The 22,553-nt window shown below is 43.9% G+C and overlaps 1 protein-coding gene and 1 pseudogene across 1 annotated transcript; one reads left to right on the top strand and one right to left on the bottom strand.

Annotated features, from left to right (window-relative positions):
• Nucleotides 1-1,993: 1,993 nt before the first annotated feature.
• NECAP1 (NECAP endocytosis associated 1) lies at nt 1,994-22,044 on the bottom strand. The gene is made up of 8 exons (XM_002752310.6): nt 21,932-22,044; nt 9,889-9,989; nt 9,630-9,734; nt 8,055-8,136; nt 7,126-7,234; nt 6,855-7,038; nt 4,055-4,157; nt 1,994-3,714 (listed from the first exon to the last, which is right to left on the bottom strand). The coding sequence occupies exons 1-8, from the start codon at nt 22,024-22,026 to the stop codon at nt 3,666-3,668; spliced, it is 828 nt and encodes a 275-aa protein (XP_002752356.1). The 5' UTR covers nt 22,027-22,044; the 3' UTR covers nt 1,994-3,665.
• LOC103795173 (casein kinase I-like) lies at nt 14,222-15,635 on the top strand (annotated as a pseudogene).
• Nucleotides 22,045-22,553: the final 509 nt, after the last annotated feature.

Here is a 22,553-nt window from a genome sequence, read left to right as displayed (position 1 = left end):
TTCAAAGCATGGCTGACTGCAGGTAACTGAAAACTACCCCTGCTCTCTTTTGGTTTCCACTTGCATGAAATATCTTTCTCCATGTCTCACTTTCAGTCTGTATGTGTCCTTAAAGGTGAAGTGAAGCTTTTGTAGGCAGAATACAGTTGAGTGAGTCTTGCTTTTTTGATCCACTTAGCCACTCTGTGTTTTGATTGGAGAATGTAATCCATTTTGTATTCAAAATAATCATTAAAGGTAAGGACTTACTACTGCCATTTTTTAAATTGTTTTCTGGTTGCTTTGTGGCCCTTTGTTCCTTTCTTCCTCTCTTGCTCTCTTCCTTTGTTATTTGACTTTCTGTAGTCCTTTGATTATTTATCTTCTGTGTACCTACTATAGGTGTTCGTTTTGTGGTTACTATGAGGTTTATATAACACTTTTTAACAGTCTATTTTAAGCTGAACACTTAAATCGCATACAAAAACTCTTAACTTTCCCTCCCATATACATTTTTTTTTCTTATATTAGAGAAGGGGTCTCATTATGTTGGCCAGGTTGGTCTTGAACCTCTGGTCTCAAACAATCCTCCCACCTCAGCCTCCCAAAGTGCTAGGATTACAGAAGTGAGCCACCATACCCAGCTGCATTTTGTTTTTAATATCACTTTTTATCTTTTTATACTGTGTAGCCATTAACAAATGATTGTAGCTATGGTTTTATAAGTTTTTTGTTTTTTTTTTTGAGATGGAGCCTCACTGTCATCCAGGCTGGAGTGCAGTGGTGCAATGTCAGCTCTGTGCAACCTCTGCCTCCCAGGTTCAAATGATTCTCCTGCCTTAGCCTCCCAAATTACCTAGGATTACAGGCACCCACCACCATGCCCAGCTAATTTTTGTATTTGTAGTAGAGACAGGGTTTCACCATATCGGCCAGGCTGGTCTCAAACTCCTGACCTCCAGTGATCCACCCACCTCAGCCTCCCAAAGTACTGGGATTATAAAGTATGATCCACTGTGCCCAGGCTTGATTCCTGTTTTTTGTTTTTCATTTTTTTAGAGTTTATCACCCAGGCTAGAGTGCAGTGGTATAATCACAGCTCACTGCAGCCTCATCCTCCCAGGCTCAAGTGATCATTCTACCTCAACCTCCCAAGTAGCTAGGACTACAGACACATACTGCCATGCCCAGCTAATTTTTAAATTTTTTGTAGAGATGAGATCTCACTGTTGCCCAGGCTGGTCTTGAACTGGCTTCAACTAATCTGTCCTGCTTTAGCTTCTCAAAGTGCTGGAATTACAGGAGTAAACCACCACATCTACCTAATTTATCTCCTGTGACAATCACTGAACAAGAACTCTCAAGATCTTTTCTGGTTTCCAAAGGCTGTGACTCTGACTTCAGTTCCTTCTCTTATCCCTTTCATTTCTGCTGATTAGTTAAGATATGAGGTAGCCTAGATCATGAAGACAATTTATAGTGAATTAAATTAACTGTACCAGCAAATAATGAATATTAATTCATTGTACACAAACTACTCTGTTATTTTAGAACCACACACAGAAATCTAGTCTCTACTTCTTAAAAGCTTTTTTTTTTTTTTTTTTTTTTTGAGACAGTCTCACTCTGCTGCCCAGGCTGGAGTGCAGTGGCTCCATCTTGGCTCACTGCAACCTCTGCCTTCTGGATTCAAGCAATTCTCCTGCTTCAGCCTCCCAAGTAGCTGGGATTATAGGCGCCCACGACCACACCAGGCTAATTTTTGTATTTTTAGTAGAGATGAGGTTTCACCATGTTGGCCAGGCTGGTCTCGAACTCCTGACCTCAGGTGATCTGCCCGCCTCAGCCTCCCAAAGTGCTGGGATAACAGGTGTGAGCCACTGTGCCCAGGCAACCTTTATTTCTTAATAAAAAGTGATATAAATATCTTTATTACCTACTGGTCCATTTATATTTGGTCAATTAAATGTAAAAGGTAATCAAATAAGCAAATTAAAAGATAAAAGAGACACTACCATTTTCATATTTTTAATTACCATTATTGCACCAATACAACATATGCTTTATATACATATATCTTAAACATTTTCCATTTTTCAGGAATTCAAATACATAATATATTATCATCTTGAGAATACAAAGAACACAACATGGAGGAAGATTGAGAAAATAGGTTCCCAGTATTTAGTCACTAGTGATTCAACAGACTTTCCTTTTAGTGTTTTCTATTGGAATTTTAATATGTCCTGCCATGGCTCTGCAAGAGTAGAGCTGCCTAGAAAAGGAGGCAATGAAAAGAAAATGGACCCAAAGTCAGAAAAAGTTCAGAAGGAAATCCAGGAAAGTAATATATTTTGAAACATAAGGACTCCCTTCTGCCAGAGTGTACATTTCCAGATAGGTGCAAAAGGAACGCAATTATATATTCCCATTTCATCCTCAAAATTGCTCATTTAGAAACAAAATAGAACGTACCCATTCATCTAAGAAGCAGAACTTTTTTCACAGCATTGTAAAAGGAATGGCAGGGCAGAGGGAAAGGAAAGTGGTGGGAGAACAATTTGCTTTTAAGATACCCTGGTGACAGGTATCAAAGCCTTGAGCAAAACCTGTCACAGTAAAGCTGTGACTCTCCGACTTCCTTCACAAATGACAATACACATAATAGCAGCTTTCTATTAAAGAACCACATGAACTGAAAGAAATGTTTATGGAAAGGGGTCAGATACCCAGGCAGCAAGGCAATGTGGGTACTAAATAAGAGTTAAGTGCTTTCGACCTCTCTGCTCTACAGATCAGGTTAAAAACTCTAAACCCTCCAACTTTAGATCAAATAACAGGGCAAACACAAATTAATGCCATGCTTCAAATGCAGCGACTAGATGAAGCTGCAAGAAATTAAACACTCCTATAGCATATCACTTGGAAAGCACAGCCTCTTGAACCTCCTTCATCACAGAGACACCCACTGGTCAAAGATGTTGCACAATTCAAATTCCACAAACAGAAAAGAATAGTGGAGGTGCCACCAACACAACCCTCTTATCATAGAAAGAGACATATAAACACACAAGAGGATGATGGAGCTGCACCCAGCACTGGATGTTCACTGAGTACGATAAGCCTGGAGGAGGCTACACAGCAGAGACCCAGGAAATAGGTCTTTCTCCATATCTACCACTATCAAAATTCTGAATTTGTAAACACTGAGGTCAGCCTGTCTATTTTTAGTCCTGGGTTAGTGGAGAAGGAAGTTGCAAGGTTTTTGACTCCCCTGAAATTGCTAAATAGGGCTTCACAAAGAGGCACACAAGGGTCATGAGATGATTTTGAAATAAGTTAAAGAATTTAAAAGATGAGACAAATTTTACAGATGCTAGAGGTCACCCCCGCTCAAACAGACACAGGTCTTTTGAGCCCTGCATAGTCAGCCAAAACCATGATAAGATCCACTGGTCCCCTACATTGGTACTAAGCAGGAGATAACAGATACTGTCTTGGCTGTACAAGTAACAACATAGGGGAGTGGCATAAACCAGCTTGAATGTAATGTTGAAGCTATGAAAAAGATTGTCCAATCATTTTGGTTCTGGGGAGGAAATGGGTTCCTAACTTCCCTCACAGATTGGTGCCCTCAAGGTCATTTTTATTCCTCAAGTCTGTCCTTAATGTCCTGCCAATGCCATTCAGAACTGGACCCAGTTGGATGGCTGTGGTGCCTGGTTTGGAACAGAGCTGCAAGACAGGAGAATAGAGAAAGCCAAAGACATAATATTAGGATAACAACTTCATGCTTTACATAATAGTTTCTAAGAAACCACTGCCTAGAATTTCCAAAACCATACTTCATGGCAATTCTACTTACCAAGGCCTGAAATATCTCACTCAAACCTCATCCTACAGCTTTCTCGTCCCACCATTCCCAGAACTACTGTATTTCCTTCTCTAGAACTCCTGCAAAAGACTCTAAGTGACCTGCAAATTCATTACGTTTCTAGATCAAAGATTTCAACTGACTGTACATATATCTTCTATACCCTGATTGAGAGTATGCTAGTTTCACTATGCCCATTACCTAGATGCAGTGCTGAAGTCTCCCCACAAGTCGTTGCTTGCAGAAATTGGAGTTGGTGCTGGCGTCGTGACAGGAGCAGGAGAATCCAAATCTAAAAGGATATCTAAATACAAGGTAAGAAAAGAAAAAAGAAAAGAGAAAAACATAATCAAAATCTTGGAAATAAGAATTTATGTTCACACACAAAAGTCTGTACACAAATGCCACAACAGCTTTATTCATAATGGTCAAAAACTAAACAACCTAAATGTCATTCCATGGGCAAGAGTTACACACACTGGTATATCCATACCATGGAATACTACTCAGCAATAAAAAGGAACATACTATTGACATACACAACTTGAATGAATCTCAAGGGAATTATGCTGAGTGGAAAAAGCCTATCCCAAAAGTGACATGCTGTTAGATTCCTTTATAGAATATTCCTGAAAGTGACAAAATTATAAAGATGGAGAACAGATTGGTGATTGCCAAGGGTTGGGAATGGGGGAAGAAAGGATGAGAGGGAGATGGGTGTGGTTATATAAGGTTGACACAGGGGATCTTTGTAGTGATTAAATTGTTCTATAGCCTGAAATGATGGTGGATCCATGAACCTATACATGACAAAACTGCATAGAACTGGCCAGATACAGTGGCTCACACCTGTAATCCCAGCATTTTGGGGGGCCAAGGCAGGAGGATCACTGTAGCCCAGAAGTTCGAGGCCAGCCTGGGTAACATAGTGAGACTCTGTTGCTACAAAAATGTAAAAATTAGCCAGGTGTGGCAGTGTGTACCTGTAGTCCCAGATGTTTGGGAGGCTGAGGCAGGAGGATCTCTTGAGCCCAGGAGTTTGAGGCTGCAGTGAGCCATGACTGCACTACTGTACTCTAGCCTGGGCAACAGAGCAAGACCCTGATGTGAAAAATAAAAAACAAACAAAAAAACCTGCAGAGAATATACAGATACACACAAATATGCACAGATGAGAACACGGAAAATGGTGTAAGCTGAATAAGATGAGAAAATAGTGTTAGTGTCAATTTTTCATTTGTGATACTTGACAATAGTTTTATAAAATATCACCAATTGAGGGAAACTGGGAAAAGGGCAAACAGGATCTCTTCATATTATTTATTATACTGCATGTTAATCTACAATTATCTTAAAATAAAAATTTAACTAAAAAAAAAATCTTAGATACTATCCCGAGTGTCTCCTAGCAACACTTACTGAAAGAAACAAGCTATGACATTTTCACCTCAAAAATTCCAGAAAGAGAAAGCTTACCCTTAGTAATCAATTCAACAACTTGTCTGCATTGTCCATCCAATATATTAAGTTAAAATTCCCAGATTCTAAGATACAGTTCTCTAATCTTAGAAAATTTCTTTTCTCAGTTCCAATGCTCATTTTTCAAATGAGAAGCTATAACCATACTCATTCTTTCTCCCAGCAGAAAGAATGAAAGTGTATGCACAAAACTAGATATCTTCTCCTTTTCTCCCAAATGCTCTTGTGAAGAAATGGGAAAGTTTAAGAAATAACATTTACCGGCCGGGCGCGGTGGCTCAAGCCTGTAATCCCAGCACTTTGGGAGGCCAAGCAGGTGGATCACGAGGTCAAGAGACAGAGACCATCCTGGTCAACATGGTGAAACCCCGTCTCTACTAAAAATACAAAAAATTAGCTGGGCATAGTGGCACGTGCCTATAATCCCAGCTACTCAGGAGGCTGAGGCAGGAGAATTGCCTGAACCCAGGAGGCGGAGGTGGCGGTGAGCCAAGATCGCACCATTGCACTCCAGCCCGGGTAACAAGAGCGAAAACTCCGTCTCAAAACAAAGAAATAAGTGGGAGGGGGAGGTGGGGAGGGATAGCCTGGGGAGAAACGCCAAATGTGGGTGAAGGGGTGAAAGCAAACAGAACACACTGCCATGTGTGTACCTATGCAACTGTATTGCATCCTCTGCACATGTACCCCAAAACCTAAAATGCAATAAAAAAAAATAAGAAAAAAAAAAAAAAAGAAATAACATTTACCAAATGGCTACTACATTCCAAGTGCTATACTAAGTGCTATCAAATAATTTAACCCTCGCTATCTTAAGATGGTATTCTTATTTTATTTATTATTTTTTTTTAATAAGATAGGGTCTCCCTCTGTCACCCAGGCTGGAGTACAGTGGTGCAAACATGGTTCACTGTAGCCTCAACCTCCCAGGCTCAAGCCATCCTCCCACCTCAGCCTCCCAAATAGGTGGGACTACAGGTGTGCACCACCATGTCCAACTAATTTTTGTATTTTTTTGTAGAGACAGGGTTTCGTCACATTGCCCAGGCTGATCTCAAATTCCTAAGCTCAAACAATCCACCCACCTCAGTCTCCCAAAGCATTAAGATTACAGGGGTGAGCCAAGGTGCCCAGCTGGTGATTTTACATCTCCAGTTTGTAGATAAGGAAATTCAGACTCAAAAAACTTAAGTAGTGTTTACCAAGCACATTCAAATATAAAGTAGCAGAGCCATGACCAAAATCTTGGTCCATCTGACTGAAAAACCTATAAGCATCTAACCAAGAAAAAAATGAAGGAAATAGTCTTTTTAATAAGCATATATTTTCTGCCAAAGAACCTACGAGATACTATGACTCTTAGTTCTAGAAAAGCTTTGATTCCTTGCTAGAAGCTGCCAGAATTACCTTGCCAGTACCATGAGCTATTTTGTAGCAAAAACGCCAACTCTCCTTGACAAACATGTGTTTCTCAATTAAAACCTAAGATTGGATTTCTCAAAATTAGAAGTACCAGATTTACCTGCATCACTGCCTCCATGGTTAGATTTTGGAATGGGTGGTGGGGTGACATGATTGCTGATGGCAACTGAGGAGGATGGTGGGGGAATAGTGACTTTGCCTCCTGGCGGGGGTGGGAGTAAGCTCAGGCCCCCACCCTTTGCAGTCCTGGGCTTAGAAGCACCTCCTTTCTTGGTTGTAATGTTCTACAAAAGAAAAAAGGGAGAACAAGAGAAAGATGTCACAGGCTTAGAGAAGCATAGGAAAACAAAATTTTTAAAAACCATACTCACCCCGATACTCAACTTGATGGTTTGTCCTTCCTTGAAGCCCAGATCCAACTTAGGACGAGCATCCATTTCTTGAGATTCCTTGGAAATCTCCGATTCCTGCTTTACCCACCTTTGGGAACACATCAAGTTATCTTAGTTTGAGATTTCCTGAAAGCAGAGTCTGACATACAAATTTGGGTTAATTTACCTCTATGAAATGGGATTCCAGAAAGCACAGTGAGAGATAAAGAAGAATGAGAAAAGAAAGGGAAAAAAAGCTGAGAGAGAAAACAACTGGGGTCCAACCCCACCGGGGACTCTCTGAAAAATCTTAAGGAATACATCTTAGACTTGCCCCTTCCAAAAGGATAGCATTTAGCCAATTCCCATTCCCCACAGTTGGGGGCTGCTCCTAAGAGGGTGTTAATATCTTAGTCTTTCCAAGTTAAACCTTGTGCTTAGCTTTCTACAACTTCAGAGAGCTCTGAGGCAGAAAAGAAAAGATACGCTTGCTCTTGAGGTAGGAAGCTGACAGTGTACATAGCTGTCAACCCCAGCTGCACCAAAATCAAGGGGACTAAAGAAATGTTGCAATAGTCACAAAACATGTCAGCTACATAAGGCAACAAGAGTGGCACACAACTCCCCAGATAAAGCCCTGCTGTTACTGTCAGCCTCCCTCTACCACCTAAAAGATGGGGCAAATTCAACAGAGCATCACTTCAAACTACAGCACAAGGGATCTAAAACCTACTGCAGGCTATAAGGAAAGGAAACATAGAATAGACACAAAGATGACCTAAGGAAACAAAAGTGAATGGGGAGATTTATATTCATAATGAAGTAGCTTAAGAAATAAAGAAACCAGGAGGTAAAAAAGATACTGCCCATTCATGTGAGAAGCAGCATTCCTATAACCAACCTGGTAACTAAGGACAAGCTTCACTCACTTGAAGTGATCCTGCAAGGAGACATTAAAGTCGAAGGCATCTCCCCGATCTGTGAAGCCAATGCCAATGAAAGCACTGCGCCCTGTGAAAGAGGTAGGAAGACTCGACTAGGAAGTATCCTCTATGGCAGGAGGCCCCAACCCCCAGTACCCGTCTGTGGCCTGTTAGAAACCAGGCCGTACAGCAGGAGGTGAGTTGCACCCAAGAGAGGGAAGCTTCATCGCATTTTCAGCTGCTCCCCATTGCTTGCATTACCACCTGAGCTCTGCCTCCTGTCGGATCAGTGGCAGCATTAGATTCTCACAGGGGAGTGAACCCTACTGTGAACTGTGCATGTGAGGGATCTAAGTTGTGTGCTCCTTATGAGAATCTAATGCCTGATGATCTGTCACTGTCTCCCATCACCCCCAGACAGGACCATCTAGTTGCAGGAAAACAAGCTCAAGGTCCACATTGATTCTAAATTATAGTGAGTTGTATAATTATTTCATTACACATTACAATGTAATAATAATAGAAATAAAGTGAACAATAAACGTAATGCACTTGAATCATCTTGAAACCATTCCCTAATGCCCGTCTACAGAAAACTGTCTTTCACAAAATGGGTCCCTGGTACCAAAAAGGTTGGGGACTGCTGTTCTATGGCAACTTTTGCCCAATGAAAATATAACAGTTAACCTAACTAGACAAAGTCTGTGAATGTGAAACATTTTCTCTTAGACCAAGAGTCAGTAAACTACATACAGTCCATGAGCCTTATCCTGTCATAGCTTGGTCTTGTAGAAAAAATTTTATTGGAACATAGCCAATCAATTTGTTTACATATTTTCTACAGTGCTTTCACACTGCAACAGCAAAACTGGGTAGTTGCAACAAAGGCCACTTGACCTGCAAAACTTAAAGAATGTATTATTTGTCTCTGTTTGCCAACCTCTGTTATAGACCATGGAGAAAAGATTGAAAGACTGAGCATCACTACCCCACACATAGATGATTCAAGATTAGTCTCACCACAAATAATAAATAAGCAAAATGTGTTAATTCTTTTTTTTTTTTTTTTTAAAGACAGAGTTTCGCTCTTGTTGCCCATGCTGGAGTGGAATGGTGTGATCTCGGCTCACTGCAACCTCCACCTCCCCGGTTCAAGCAACACTCCTGACTCAGCCTCCCGAGTAGCTGGGATTACAGGCACGTGCCACCATGCTCAGCTGATTTTTCTATTTTTAATAGAGACAGGGTTTCACCATATTGGTCAGGCCAGTCTCGAACTCCTGACCTCAGGTGATCCGTCCGTCTTGGCCTCCCAAAGTGTAAAATGTGTTAATTCTTTTGTTAAGTATACGTTTTGATTTATAAGTCTACATGTGAATTACCACATCTTGAACTTTTGTTCATATCTATTACAAATAACATGTTAATACTTTTCCTTTAGCAACTACAGTAACTTTAGATAAAGGGAAGAAAAAATGTAGTAAACCAAAGAAAGATCAATGCAATCAGACACACTTTTCATGGCTGTGCATTCACCTGTTTTACTAACTTCATCCCATTCAAAAATCCCATTTCTCTTACCAGTTCCATCCTGGATCCGGATTACAAAGTAGCGGCTGGAATCTGTCACTGTCTCCACAGCAATCCCAGGATACTGTTCTACTGGTGCCTGGGCAAAGAGCTCTCCTGACAGATAAGAAAAATACTTTTTTGAGCAAAAAAGCCAAAACCCAGAACTCTAATTAACAAGTATTTCCATTCCAGTCCCCAACTTGAAGGTACTTACAAAAGCACACCAAACTAATATATTTATTGTTAGAGAGTCACCTGCAAAGATTACCTGAAACTTTATCCTCGAGTTTGATATAGGCAATCTTCCCTTTTGAAGTGATTCGGAGGCGACCAGTCCAATCAGGCTGGTCTAATTTCCAGTCAGATGCCCTAGGACGGGAAAAGAGAAAGCCTCAGGCACATGTTTTTAATTTACTAAAGCCAACCCAGAATCTTTGACTGTATCTCTATTTCCCTGTCCTAGATTGCGTATTCTTTCTATCCATTAATCAACAAGAATAATTCATGATCTGTTTAGATGCCTCATGTTATATATAGTCCAAAGCAAGTAAAAGAAGACAGTGCTGCTACTTAAGGACTTCGGAATCCAATAAGCATCATTAAAAACATGTAAAAGCGTGAATAAAAGCAATAAAAAATAAAATTTTGGTCTGGTGCAGTGGCTCAAGCCTATAATCCCAGCACTTTGGGAGGCCAAAGTAGGTGGATCACTTGAGGTCAGGAGTTTAAGATCAGCCTGGCCAACATGGTGAAACCCCATCATCTCTTCTAAAAACACAAAAATTAGCTGGGTGTGGTGGTATGCACCTGTAATCCCTTGGGAGGAAGAGGCAGAGAAACTTGAACCTGGGAGATGGAGATTGCAGTGAGCTGAGATTGTGCCACTGCACTCCAGCCTGGGCGACAGAATGAGACTGGGTCTCAAAAATAAATAAATAAAATTTCTCATAACGATGCAATTTTCAAACTATAGATGATATACTAGATAACAATTGCTTTACTGATCGATAATCATGAAGTCTACTAATTTAAATATCCTAGGTAATGGCAGCGCTCCCAAATCACTAAATATACTATCTTTCACTGAACTCAACCAATATTTATATAACACTTATTAAGACAGAGGCACCACCGTTCGAGATGCTTAAGATACAACAGCAATCAAAACAAAGATTTCTACCCTCATGAGGCTTATATTCTAACAGAAGATAGAAAATAAAAAAGAAACATAATAAATAGCATAATTAGTATCTTAGAAGGTGGTAAGTTCTAAGGTAAAGAGAATAGATAGAGGTATATTAGGAAGATTGAGAAGACAGAGGGAAAGTGAACAGGTTGTAACATTCAAGAGGGTGGTTAGAGTAGGTCTCATTAAGGTGAAACATGAGCTAAAATGTGAAGCAAGTGAGTCATCTACCCATACAGATATCTAGAGGGAAAGGATTCTAGGCATAGGCAATAGCTAGCATGAAGGTGCTGAGGTCGCGGCATGCCTAGCATGTTTGAGAGACAGCAAGGAAGCCACCGTGGTTAGAACAGAGTAAGAGACAAGGTGGGAGAGGTAACAGAGGGCCAGATCATGCAGGCCATAGTAACAACTTCAGCTTTCACTCTGAGTGAAAAAAGAGCTATTACAGATTTTAAGCAGAGGTGTGACATGATCTCCCTTATACTCTAAAAAGATTACTACAGCTGCTGTCTGGAGAAAAGCTGTAGGGATAAGAGGACTGAAGCAGGGGGATTAGCTAAGAGACTACTGCAGTAATCTAGAAAAGTCACAATGGTGGCAGAAGTGATTAGACTCTGGATATATTTAGGGTAAAGGCAGCAGGATTTCTAAGGGATTAGATGTGGGATAGAAGAGAAAAAGAGAAGCAAGGACGACTCCAAGGTGTTTAGCCTGAGCAAAGGAGTTCCAATAATTGACGCAGAGTAGACAGTTAAATACATTACATGAGTTCAGGAAAGATATCTGGGCTGGAAATACAAACATCCATGAAAACATTAGAAATATATAAAATGTGGTATAATCAACTTGAACAACACCTAAGATTATTTATGACACATTTTACAAAATATTGCATTTGTGATTTGTTTTGCCAGGAGTATGGAAAAGGGATTAGCAAAGTAAAAGTTATTAATAATTCATCCTTGAGGAAACCAAAGACTAATACTTGAAGGCTAGAAAAGCAACAATAAGGTATATCTGAACAAGAATGAGTTTAACAAGGTGAGAGGTAAAAAGCTGAAAGGAGGAAAATGAAAATGAGCAAAGGTTTCTAACAGGATCTGTAAAATAAATCCTTCCCATTCTCCTTCCTCTTGATTCCCTGCCTCAAAGACCCTCAAGTACCTAAATCTGATCCGGATTAGAGAGCTCTAAAGTTCCTCATCTATTATATTTTTTAATGAGTCATTACTAATTCTAATCATATAAGCCATTAGAGCTAATGTGAGCCACCAAGAGCTAATGTAAACAGGCTATTAAAAATATTAGGAACAGCCAGGCGCAGTGGAGCATGCCTGTAATCCCAGCACATTGGGAGGCTGAGGCAGGACTGCTTGAGCCCAAAAGTTCAAGGATGCAGTGAGCTATGACTGACCCACTGCACTCCAGCCTGAGTCACAGGGCAAGGCTCTGTCTCTTAAAAAAAAGTTAGGAACAAGCCTGTTAAACTATTAAATGCATTCTTCTTGGACAAGTTCCTTATTTATCTTGCATATCTAGTGCCCAATATTTAACAAATTATGTAAGTAAATGGACATTCATAACAACAGATTCACGGTAAAATTCCAAATGTACATTTTATTAAATCCTTATATTAGCTATGTGAAATAACCATGAAAAGCCTATCATATCTCTTTATCTCTAAATAACAGAAAGGGTAACACAGTAAGTAATAGTCTAACTTCAAAATCCATTATTCTTTCATTACACTGAAACACACTAGAGAGATAAATCCTGATTTAGCTAAGGGAAGAGGCTAGTGAATAATTTTTTTAAAAAATAGTTTTATAGGTTGGAAAACTTTTCTGTGTGTGTGTGTATGAGAGAGAGAGACAGACACAGACAGACAGACACACGATCTTGGCTCACTGCAACCTCCACCTCCCAGGTTCAAGCGATTCTCCTGACTTAGCCTCCAGAGTACCTGAGATTACAGGCACCCGCCACCATGCCCAGCTAATTTCTTTTGTATTTCTAGTAAAGATGGGTTCTACCATGTTGGCCAAGCAGGTTTCAAACTCATGACTTCAGGTAATCCATCCGCCTCAACCTCCCAAAGTGCTGGGATTACAGGCTGAAGCCACCGTGCCCAGCCTGCTTTCTAATCATTTAGGTTTCTTTTTTTTTTTTTTTTTAAAGGAGTCTCGCTCTGTCATCCAGGCTGGAGTGCAGTGGTGTGATCTCAGCTCACTGCAACCTCCACCACCTGGGTTCAAGCGATTCTCCTGCCTCAGCCTCCCAAGTAGCTGGAACTACAGGCACAGGCCACCAGGCCTGGCTAATTTTTTTGTATTTTTGTAGACAGGGTTTCACCATGTTGACCAGGCTGGTCTGGAACTCCTGACCTCAAGTGATCTTCGCCCCTCAGCCTCCCAAAGTGCTGGAATTACAGGCATGAGCCACCGCACTCAGACTCTAAGTTTCTTGTCAACCCAAATGTTCTTTCTCAGTCTAGAAGTCTGGTCAGTGAAAGTCTGGGAAGGAACAGCTTACACTAGGTAAATTAAAGTCAATTATTCTCTTTAATCTTATCAATCGCCCAAGGAAGAATTCCTCCTGCTTGCTAAAAAGCCGTTTGTCCTTTAATATCAGCCTAGATAATGAATCCTGCTCATAATAGAAAGTGGGTTCTGGTGAACAAGAAAAATTATGCAGACAAAAAGAAAGCGAACATTTACAAAACCAAGCATTTATTATGTTCCAGTCATTACGCCCATTCTTGTGTAAATTAAGTGAGAGGACCCTGCAAGGTAACTATTGTTATATTCATTTTTACAAATAAAGAAACCAACATTCAAAAGTGTTATGTGATTTGCCAAAGATAACCCAGCAAATAAGTATAGTGATTCAAACTTAAATCTGCTCTCTCATGTACTGTACTAAAAAAGTGACTAATGACAACATGCCTCTTGGAGGATTAAAAAATGCCAATAGGCATGGAAAACATAGAAGGGTAAGAGTAGGTTGGAGGCGTAAGGCGTGCGGGCCCGGAGCGGGCGCCTCCCGCCCGAGAACATGCAGAGGCCGGCCCAGGCGGCACAGTAGCCGGAGCGGGGTCCGGAGCGGGCTCCGTAGCCAGTGGGCACAGGGCCTGGAGCGGGGGTCCTCACCGCGCTGCTGAGCCCGGGCCGGCTGCCCAGACGCTGCCCATAGGCCCGGCCACAGCGGAGCCAAGCTGTGAACTGTGAGCTTTGAGGCAGTGGGACCTGTCAGCAGACTGTCTCCTGTCCCCGAGAGCGACCCCGAGGCCACCAAGATGAGCACCTCAGCCTGGCCGGCCCAAGCGCCTGCATCTCAGTAGCCGGGAGCTGCAGGCCCCGCCCGCCCGCTGCCTGGATGTTCTAGCCTCAGAGGAGCCAGGACCTCAGGTTTCCACAGACGTGGGACTTGCAGGGCAGCAGTCACCGTGGAGAGGCCAAGGTATCACGAACTTATGGATTTTGACAAGAAAGGAGGGAAAGGGGAGACGGAGGAGGGCCGGAGAATGTCCAAGGCAGGCGGGGACCGAAGCAGCCAGCATCTGGAGCCCGGGGACCAGCTCGGGGGTCCTGATGGTGGGCCCCAACTTCCGCATCGGCAAGAAGATCGGCTGTGGCAACTTCGGGGAGCTCCGCCTAGGAAAGAATCTCTTTACAAATAAATAAGTGGCTATCAAATGGGAGCCGATTAAGTCACGGGCCCCACAGCTGCACTTGGAGTAGCAGCTCTACAAGCAGCTCAGTGCCACAGAGGGCGTCCCTCAGGTCGACTACTTCGGCCAGTGTGGGCGGTACAACGCCATGGTGCTGGAGCTGCTGGGGCCCAGCCTGGAGGACCTGTTTGACCTGTGTGACCGGACCTTGACGCTCAAGACGGTGCTGATGATCGCCATCCAGCTGATCACGCGCATGGAGTACTGCACACCGAGAGCCTCATCTACCCGGACATGAAGCCCGAGAACTTCCTGGTGGGCCGCCCAGGGACCAAGCAGCAGCACGCCATCCACATCATTGACTTCGGGCTGGCCAAGGAGTACATCGACCCCAGACCAAGAAGCACATCCCTTACCGCGAGCACAAGAGCCTGACAGGCACAGCGCGCTACATGAGCATCAACACGCACCTGGGCAAGGACGTGTTGCCACGACGACCTGGAGGCGCTGAGCCACATGTTCATGTACTTCCTGCGCGGCAGCCTCCCCTGGCAGGGGTTCAAGGCCGACATGCTCAAGGAGCGGTACCAGAAGATTGGGGACATCAAACGCGCCACGCCCATTGAGGTGCTCTGCGAGAATTTCCCAGAGGAGATGGCCATGTACCTGTGCTACGTGCGGCACCTAGACTTCTTCGAGAAGCCCATGACTACCTGCGCAAGCTCTTCACCGACCTCTTCGACCACAGCAGCTTCGTGTTCGACTATGAGTACACTGGGCGGAGAAGCCCCTGCCGACCCCCATCGGAACCGTCCACACAGACACGCCCTCCCAGGCTCAACTCCAGGACAAGGCCCCGCCACACAGCAAAAACCGGGCGCTGAACTCCACCAACGGGGAGCTGAATGCTGACGACCCCATAGCGGGCCACTCCAACGCCGCATCACGGCGCCTGCAGAGGTGGAGGTCACCGATGAAACCAAATACTGCTTGCTGCTTCTTCAAGAGGAGAAAGAGAAAATCGCTGCAGCGACACAAGTGACCGGGTATGAAGCCCACTGAATCTTCTCCATGCGGCCCCTTGGGGCGCCAGCTTGTGTGAGGCCTTCGAGGCCCACCCACAGCGGCCCAGGGCCAGACCCTGGCTGGAAGCCAGGACACAGAGGGCAGGGGCCGTCCTGGCTCGGCTGGCGGCCCCACCCCCGGACGCGGGTCACTCCCTTCTCGTAAGACTTTGGCGAAATTCCTACACCTGTGTCTAGACCGCCCCTCCAAGAGCATTAACTGTTTAAAACAAGGAAAAAAGGAAAAAACAGAGGCCCACCCTGCCCCCACGCCTGCCCCTCCGTTTCTTTGCTGAAGTGGGTAGTCTGAACCGGGGGATCCGGCTGAGGCCCGGCCCGCCTGCCGCCCCCGTTAGCGTCATAAAGTCCAGCTTGTCTCCCTCAATCCACAGGCCGTTTTCTCGAGGGGAGGGCAGGCCCAGCCTGGAGTGGTGCTGTGGGGCCGTCTTGCCCAGGCCCTCCTGGGAGGAGCACAGGCATTGCTGCCAGGGGTGAGGCCATGCTGCAGGCCTCCCGAAACCAAAGGAGAAGGCACGGGTGGGGCCACAGCTGAAGCCAGCTCCCCAACCAAAATGCTGCACCAAAGCTTGGGCGCTGCAGCACGGCCACTGCAGCCTCTTCCCAACCTGGCCCCGAAGAGGGCAGGTGGGCCCTGCCAGGCAGGTGCTTCTTGACGCACCTGCTCCCAGAGGCTGTGCCCTGACGCCCAGAACCTAAGGCGGGACGGCTGGCTGGTTATCGCCCTGCTCAGCCCCAGGCCGTGCTGCGTGGGGCACAGGCACCGGGCTTCCTGCCTCTGTGCTCCGCCACTACAAAATGCCTTAAAGCCCCGGCCCAGCCCCGCAGGTGTGCGCGCAGGGACCTGGGGGTGCCCTGGACTGGTAGGCGGTCCCCAGCGGGGTTGCCTGGAGGCTGCCAGGCAGAGTGGGGCAGCTTGGGGCCATAGCTGGGAGTCTAGGTTTTGCTTTACCAAGTGTACAGAAATGGCATTTAAGTTTCTCTGACACTCCCTTGAAGCCATAGAATTTAGGGGCTTTTTTTTAAAAATAAAAAAAAGAAATCAAAAAAATAGGAAGGATAAGGTTTTAATGGCTCCGTGCCGTTAATTGATATAAAGGTTGTGGAGAAAAAGAGAGATCGAAGATGGCTGATCGCTAACAGCTCGGGATTGTAGCTCCCAGTGAAAGCGCAGACAACGAGAGGATGCCACACTTTCAGACGAATTTTTGTCACTCACGGACCAGAAGATTCCCAGTGGAGGAGCCCCACTGGTCACCAGCGCAACTCTGGTGGCCGGCCCAGCGGTTTTGCCGGCGGAGGCGCCGCAGCTCTTTGTGCAGATTAAACAGGTCCCGTTCCCCTTCTGACTGATGTTTCGAGCTCCAGGAAGGCAGAGTCGCTTATTATCGACTCAAGAAGGAAGCCAGACTGGAGATTCCCGGGCCGAGCACCATCAGTCTTAACGCCACTGTTTTGGCCCGCGCAGTGGGTTGCTCAGATTCCAGCGCTGGGAATCAATAAATTGGACGTTCACTCAGAAACCTAATTAGAAAGGCGGTAATTGTAAAGACGAGAGATGAATAAATTTTAACAAAGGGAAGAAACCAGCCTAAAAAGGCTGAGAATACCCAAAATCAGAATGCCTCTCCCTCTACAGAGGATTACAGTTCCTCATCAGCAACGGAACAAGGCCTGATGGAGAAGGACTGTGTTCCATTAACAAAAGTAGGCTTCAGAAGGTGGATGATAAGAAACTTCTGGGAGTTAAAAGAACTTGTTCTGGGGGTCCAAAGTGGCTTCGCTTGCGAAGGCGAGGTCATCAGTTCAGGGCTAACCTGAGCAACCTCATAAGCTCAAACTGGCAAAAAAAAAAAAGAACTTGTTCTAACCCAATGTAAAGAAACTAAGAACTGGCCGGGCGTGGTGGCTCACGCCAGTAGTCCCAGCACTTTGTGAGGCCAAGGCGGGTGGTTCACGAGGTCAAGAGATCAAGACCATCCTGGTTGACATCGTGAAACCCCATCTCTACTAAAAATACAAAAAATTAGCTGGGCATGGGGATGCATGCCTGTAGTCCCAGCTACTCAGGAGGCTGAGGCAGGAGAATTGCCTGAACCCAGGAGGCAGAGGTGGCGGTGAGCCGAGATTGCACCATTGCACTCCAGCCTGGGTAACAAGAGCAAAACTCCGTCTCAAAAAAAAAAAAAAGAAAGAAAGAAACTAAGAACTTTGAAAAAAGTTTTGACGAAATGCTAACAAGAATAGACAATATAGACAGGAATATATGAATTAACGAAGTTGAAAAACAACACGAGAACTTAGCAAAATATGCACAAGTTTTAATAGCCAAATTGATCAAGCAGAAGAAAGGATATCAGAGGTCGAAGACCAATTTAATGAGATAAAACGAGAAGACAAGAATAGAGAAAAAAGGATAAAAAGGAATGAGCAAAGTCTCCAAGAAATATGGGACTATGTGAAAAGACCTAATTTACGTTTGATAGGTGTACCTGAATGTGACAAAGAGAATGAATCCAAGCTGGAAAATACTCTTCAGGATATTATTCAGGAAAACTTTCCCAACCTAGCAAGGCAGGACAATATTCAACCCCAGGTAATACAGAGAACACCACAAAGATATTCCTCAAGAGCAACCCCAAGGCACATAATCGTTAGATTCACCAGGGTTGAAATGAAGGAGAAAATACTAAGGGCAGCCAGAGAGAAAGGTCAGGTTACCCACAAAGGGAAGCCTATCAGACTTACAGCAGATCTCTCAGCAGAAACCCTACAAGCCAGAAGAGAGTGGGGGCCAATATTCAACATCCTTAAAGAAAAGAACTTTCAGCCCAGAACTTCATATCCAGCCAAACTAAGCTTCACGACTGAGGGAAAAATAAAATCTTTTATGAACAAGCAAGTACTCAGAGATTTTATTACCACCAGGCCTGCTTTACAAGAGCTTCTGAAAGAAGCATTACACATAGAAAGGAACAACCAGTATTAGCCTTTCCAAAAATATACCAAAAAGTAAAGAGCATCAACATAATAAAGAATTTACATCAACGAATGGACAAAACAGTCAGCTAACATCAAATGGCAGTAATCCTTTAAATGTAAATTGACTAAATCCCCCAATCAAAAGATACAGCCAAAACTCAACAGTATGCTACATCCAGACCCATTTCACATGCAAGGATACACAAAGACTCAAAACAAAGGAATGGAGAAAGATTTACCAACCAAATGGAGAGCCAAAATAAATAAATAAAAAGCAGGAGTTGCAATTCTCGCATCTGATAAAATAGATTTTAAAGCAACAAAGATATAATGGTAAAAGGATCAATGCAACAATAAGAGCTAACGATCCTAACACCCAGATACATAAGACCTATAAAGAGACTTAGACTCCCTAGACTCCCACACAATAATAGTGGGAGACTTCAACATCAATATTAGATAGATCAATGAGACAGAAAATTAATAAGGATATCCAGGACTTGAACTCAGATCTGGAACAAGTAAACTTAATAAACATTTATAGAGCTCTCCACTTTAAATACACAAAATATACATTATTGTCAGTACCACATCACACCTACTCATAGGTTTAAATGAAATACTGATCAGCCATTATTAAGCACAATTATTGGCATAAAAGAGGTTTTCAATATCCATTTTTAGAATAAAGCAACATTCCCGTTCTCTCTCCCTCTTTTTCTTCCTCTTTCTTCCTCTCTTTCACTCCTTTTTTTTCTTTCCTTCTCTCCTTTCTTAAAAAAAAAAAAAAGGTTGTGGAAAACTAGGAAGTAAAGATTGAGAATGCAGATGGGGGATAGAGAGGAGATGTTTCAAAAACATTAAGTAGAAGAAAAAGACTATAATCCCACTTCAAAGGATATGAATCCCACTTCAATGTGTATCATATCCTTTAGGAATCTTAACTCCTAAAGTTGGAAGTAATGAGCTATTTGACCTTATTTAACAGTTCCATCAATGCTAATTTATGTGATTAGGTTTCTCTGTTTAATCTACTGATTTCTTCTTTCAGTTAACATTTACAGAGTACCCAAAGTGTACCAGATACTGTGCTAGACCCCAGGAATATAAAGTTAAAAAGATCTCAAGTTGTTCACACTCTAGTCTGGAGAAAAAAGGAGACTAAACAATCCATTACAATACAAAATGAAGAGCCCTGGAATAGAGACAAGAATAAGGTGCTATGCAGGAACAGAAAACCAAACGCCACATGTTCTCCCTCATAAGTGGGAGTTGAACAATGAGAACACATGGACACAGAGTAGTGAACAACATACACTGGGGACTGTCAGGGGAGGAGCGACGATGACAGGTTGATAGCTCCAGCAAACAACCATGGCACATGCATACCTATGTAACAAACCTGCACATTCTGTACATGTATCCCAGAACTTAAAGTAAAAAAATTTAAAAAAGAAGAGAAAAAAGAATAAGGTGCTATGGAAGCACACAGGGTGCATATCTAAGCCAGAATGGAAGGGTCACATAGGGCTTCCCAAAGAAGGTGATGTCTAAGCGACTCATATAGTACCGTAACTATCATTCAAAAGTATGTTGATTTCTACTCAAGGTCAGTTTGGGGTCCAATTAAAAGCTTATTGAAAACAGAACTGCTACCTCTTTGCCAAAGGTGCAACCCACAGGGCCCAGTGCACAGGTCGGCAAGCATAAAAATATTGATTCATGATGAATAAAGCTCTGGTAAGGGGCAAAATAATAGACATAGGAGAGGGTAATTTTTCAGCCAAAATAATGATAAATGCCAGGAGGAAAATCACAATGGTGATGTGGGTCAGAGAGAGGGTAAGGACAGTATCTTGGCCAGGTACAGCTGGGGGAACATTATCAAGATCCTGTCTACACAAAAAAGTTTAAAAATTAGCCAGGCATGTTTGTGCATGCCTGTAGCCCTAGCAACTTGGGAGGCTGAGGTAGGAGGACCCCTTATACCCAGGAGTTCGCAGCTGCAGTGAGCTATGATTCTGCCACTGCACTCCAGCCTGAAGGATAGAATGAGATCCCGCCTCTCTTAAAAAAAAAAAAAAAAAAAAAAAAAAAAAATGATGGCTAGTGAGGTGGCTCATGCCTGTAATTCCAGCACTTTGGGAGGCCAAGGCAGGCAATCACAAGGTCAGGAGTTGAAGACCAGCCTGGCCAACCTGGTGAAACCCCACCTCTACTAACAATTCAAAACTCAGCCGGATGTGGTGGTGCATGCCTGTAATGCCAGCATTTGGGAAGCTGAGGCAGAAGAATCACTTGAACCCAGGAGGCAGAGGTTGCAGTGAGCTGAGATCACGCTATTGCACTCCAGCCTGGGCAACAGAGCGAGACTCCCTCTCAAAAAAACAAATAAACAAAAAACATAACAAACAAATGGTATTTATAACTGCTTTATTGTATTTCCAACATTCTTTCACATCCATTATATGATTTAATTTTACTCTTCCAAAAACTCTTGTTAAGTATATTATCGGAAGAGCAAAGGTATCATCACTAAGGGGGTTTTTTTTTTCTTCTATTTTACAGATGAGAAAACCGAGCCTTGGAAAGGGCTCACACACATCTTTTTTAACATGTAGCCCAGTGAACTTCCAACTACATAATGTCCTATAGCATCCTCAGAACCTCACAGTCATTGGATTACAAGGTGATTAGTTAGGCCCTAGAGAGAAAAATACTGCCTCAACTTTGGAGAGAAAAGGTGTAAGAGATTAAGAAGGGAGGGAGGGAAGGAAGACAGAACATACTATATAATCAAGAAAATACGAGGAGAAGAAACAGAATTAACAATCGTTGTAAAGCTTATGATCATAACCTTTGCTTCACTGGTAAAACAGCTGAAGGAAAAATCGAATAGTGGATGATGACAGTTGGTGACTAAATTGACAACAGTACAAAAAATAAATCAGATCATCCAGAGAATGGCAAGCAATACTATCACCCGTAATTGTGCATGGGGTACTGGAAAGGTGTGTGTGAGAGAGAGAGGACGAGGATGATAAGCTGAAGGACGCAGGGAAGAGCGAATGAAAGGGGACTGGCGATGGAGCAGGCACGACTGAAAGTCGATGATGGGGAGCAGATGGGTGTCCCGGGGGGTCACGGGGGAGGAGGAGTGGACTAATGCAGAGTGGTAATTTTTTTTAAAAAAAATGGCAGAAATATGGTGATGACAGTCCAGAGTGGAGATGGAGCAGGAGGTGAGGGAGATGACAACCCAGGTAGGGAGTTTAGCAAGGTGACAATACAGAGGTAGCAGTGGCAGGGACAGGCAGCGTGCTAGCTGAAAAGGAAGCTGTCATCTGCGACAGAGTACGCGTGTGCGGCAGCGCCTCGGGGTTAGCACCTGTAACCGCGGTTGGAGGCCCGGGGAGGAATCCGGTAGACGCTGACGTCCGGCTTCACACACAGCACAGACTCGTATTCCAACTCGGCCGCCATCTTGGCTCCGCGGTCCGCGCTGCCGGGGGCGAGACGTAAGACCGGGGGCGGAACGCGGGAGGCGGAGACGCAAAGCGCGAGAACTTCTGCTTGCGTCACTTCCGCGCGAGTTCAAGTTAGTTTCCGAGATTAACCTTTTCGGTGACGCGGGGAGCCATATTGAAACCTGGAAACGGTGAGGGTGCACGGCTGACCATCTTGGGTAATGGCAAAGATGCCTCTCAGTGCTTGACTCTGGTTATGGAAATCTCCCTCCCAGAGAGGGGCTTAAGAAAAGCGCCATCTTCACGCCTGTAATCCCAGCACTTCGGGAGGCCGAGGCGGGCGGATCACGAGGTCAAGAGATCGAGGCCATCCTGGCCAACATGGTGAAACCCCATCTCTACTAAAGATACAAAAAAATTAGCTAGGCGTGGTGGCGTGCGCCTTTAGTCCCAGCTACTCGGGAGGCTGAGGCAGGAGAATTACTTGAACCCGGGAGGCGGAGGTTGCAGTGAGCCGAGGTAGCGCCACTGCACTCCAGCCTG

The sequence above is a fragment of the Callithrix jacchus genome, chromosome 9, assembly GCF_049354715.1.
Source record: "Callithrix jacchus isolate 240 chromosome 9, calJac240_pri, whole genome shotgun sequence".
In the NCBI taxonomy this organism is placed as follows: Eukaryota; Metazoa; Chordata; class Mammalia; order Primates; family Cebidae; genus Callithrix; species Callithrix jacchus.
Note: the sequence above shows the minus strand (reverse complement) of the source record. Positions and strands in the feature narration are given on the sequence as shown.

What these genes read in the sequence shown, in the direction of transcription:
- NECAP1 (XM_002752310.6), bottom strand. Translation starts at nt 22,026, where the DNA reads ATGGCGGCCGAGTTGGAATACGAGTCTGTGCTGTGTGTGAAGCCGGAC. An exon ending in ACTCGAGGATAAAGTTTCAG is followed by an intron (nt 9,735 to 9,888) that starts GTAATCTTTGCA and finishes CTTATCTGTCAG; the next exon opens with GAGAGCTCTTTGCCCAGGCA. An exon ending in CCATGGAGGCAGTGATGCAG is followed by an intron (nt 4,158 to 6,854) that starts GTAAATCTGGTA and finishes CCTTGTATTTAG; the next exon opens with ATATCCTTTTAGATTTGGAT.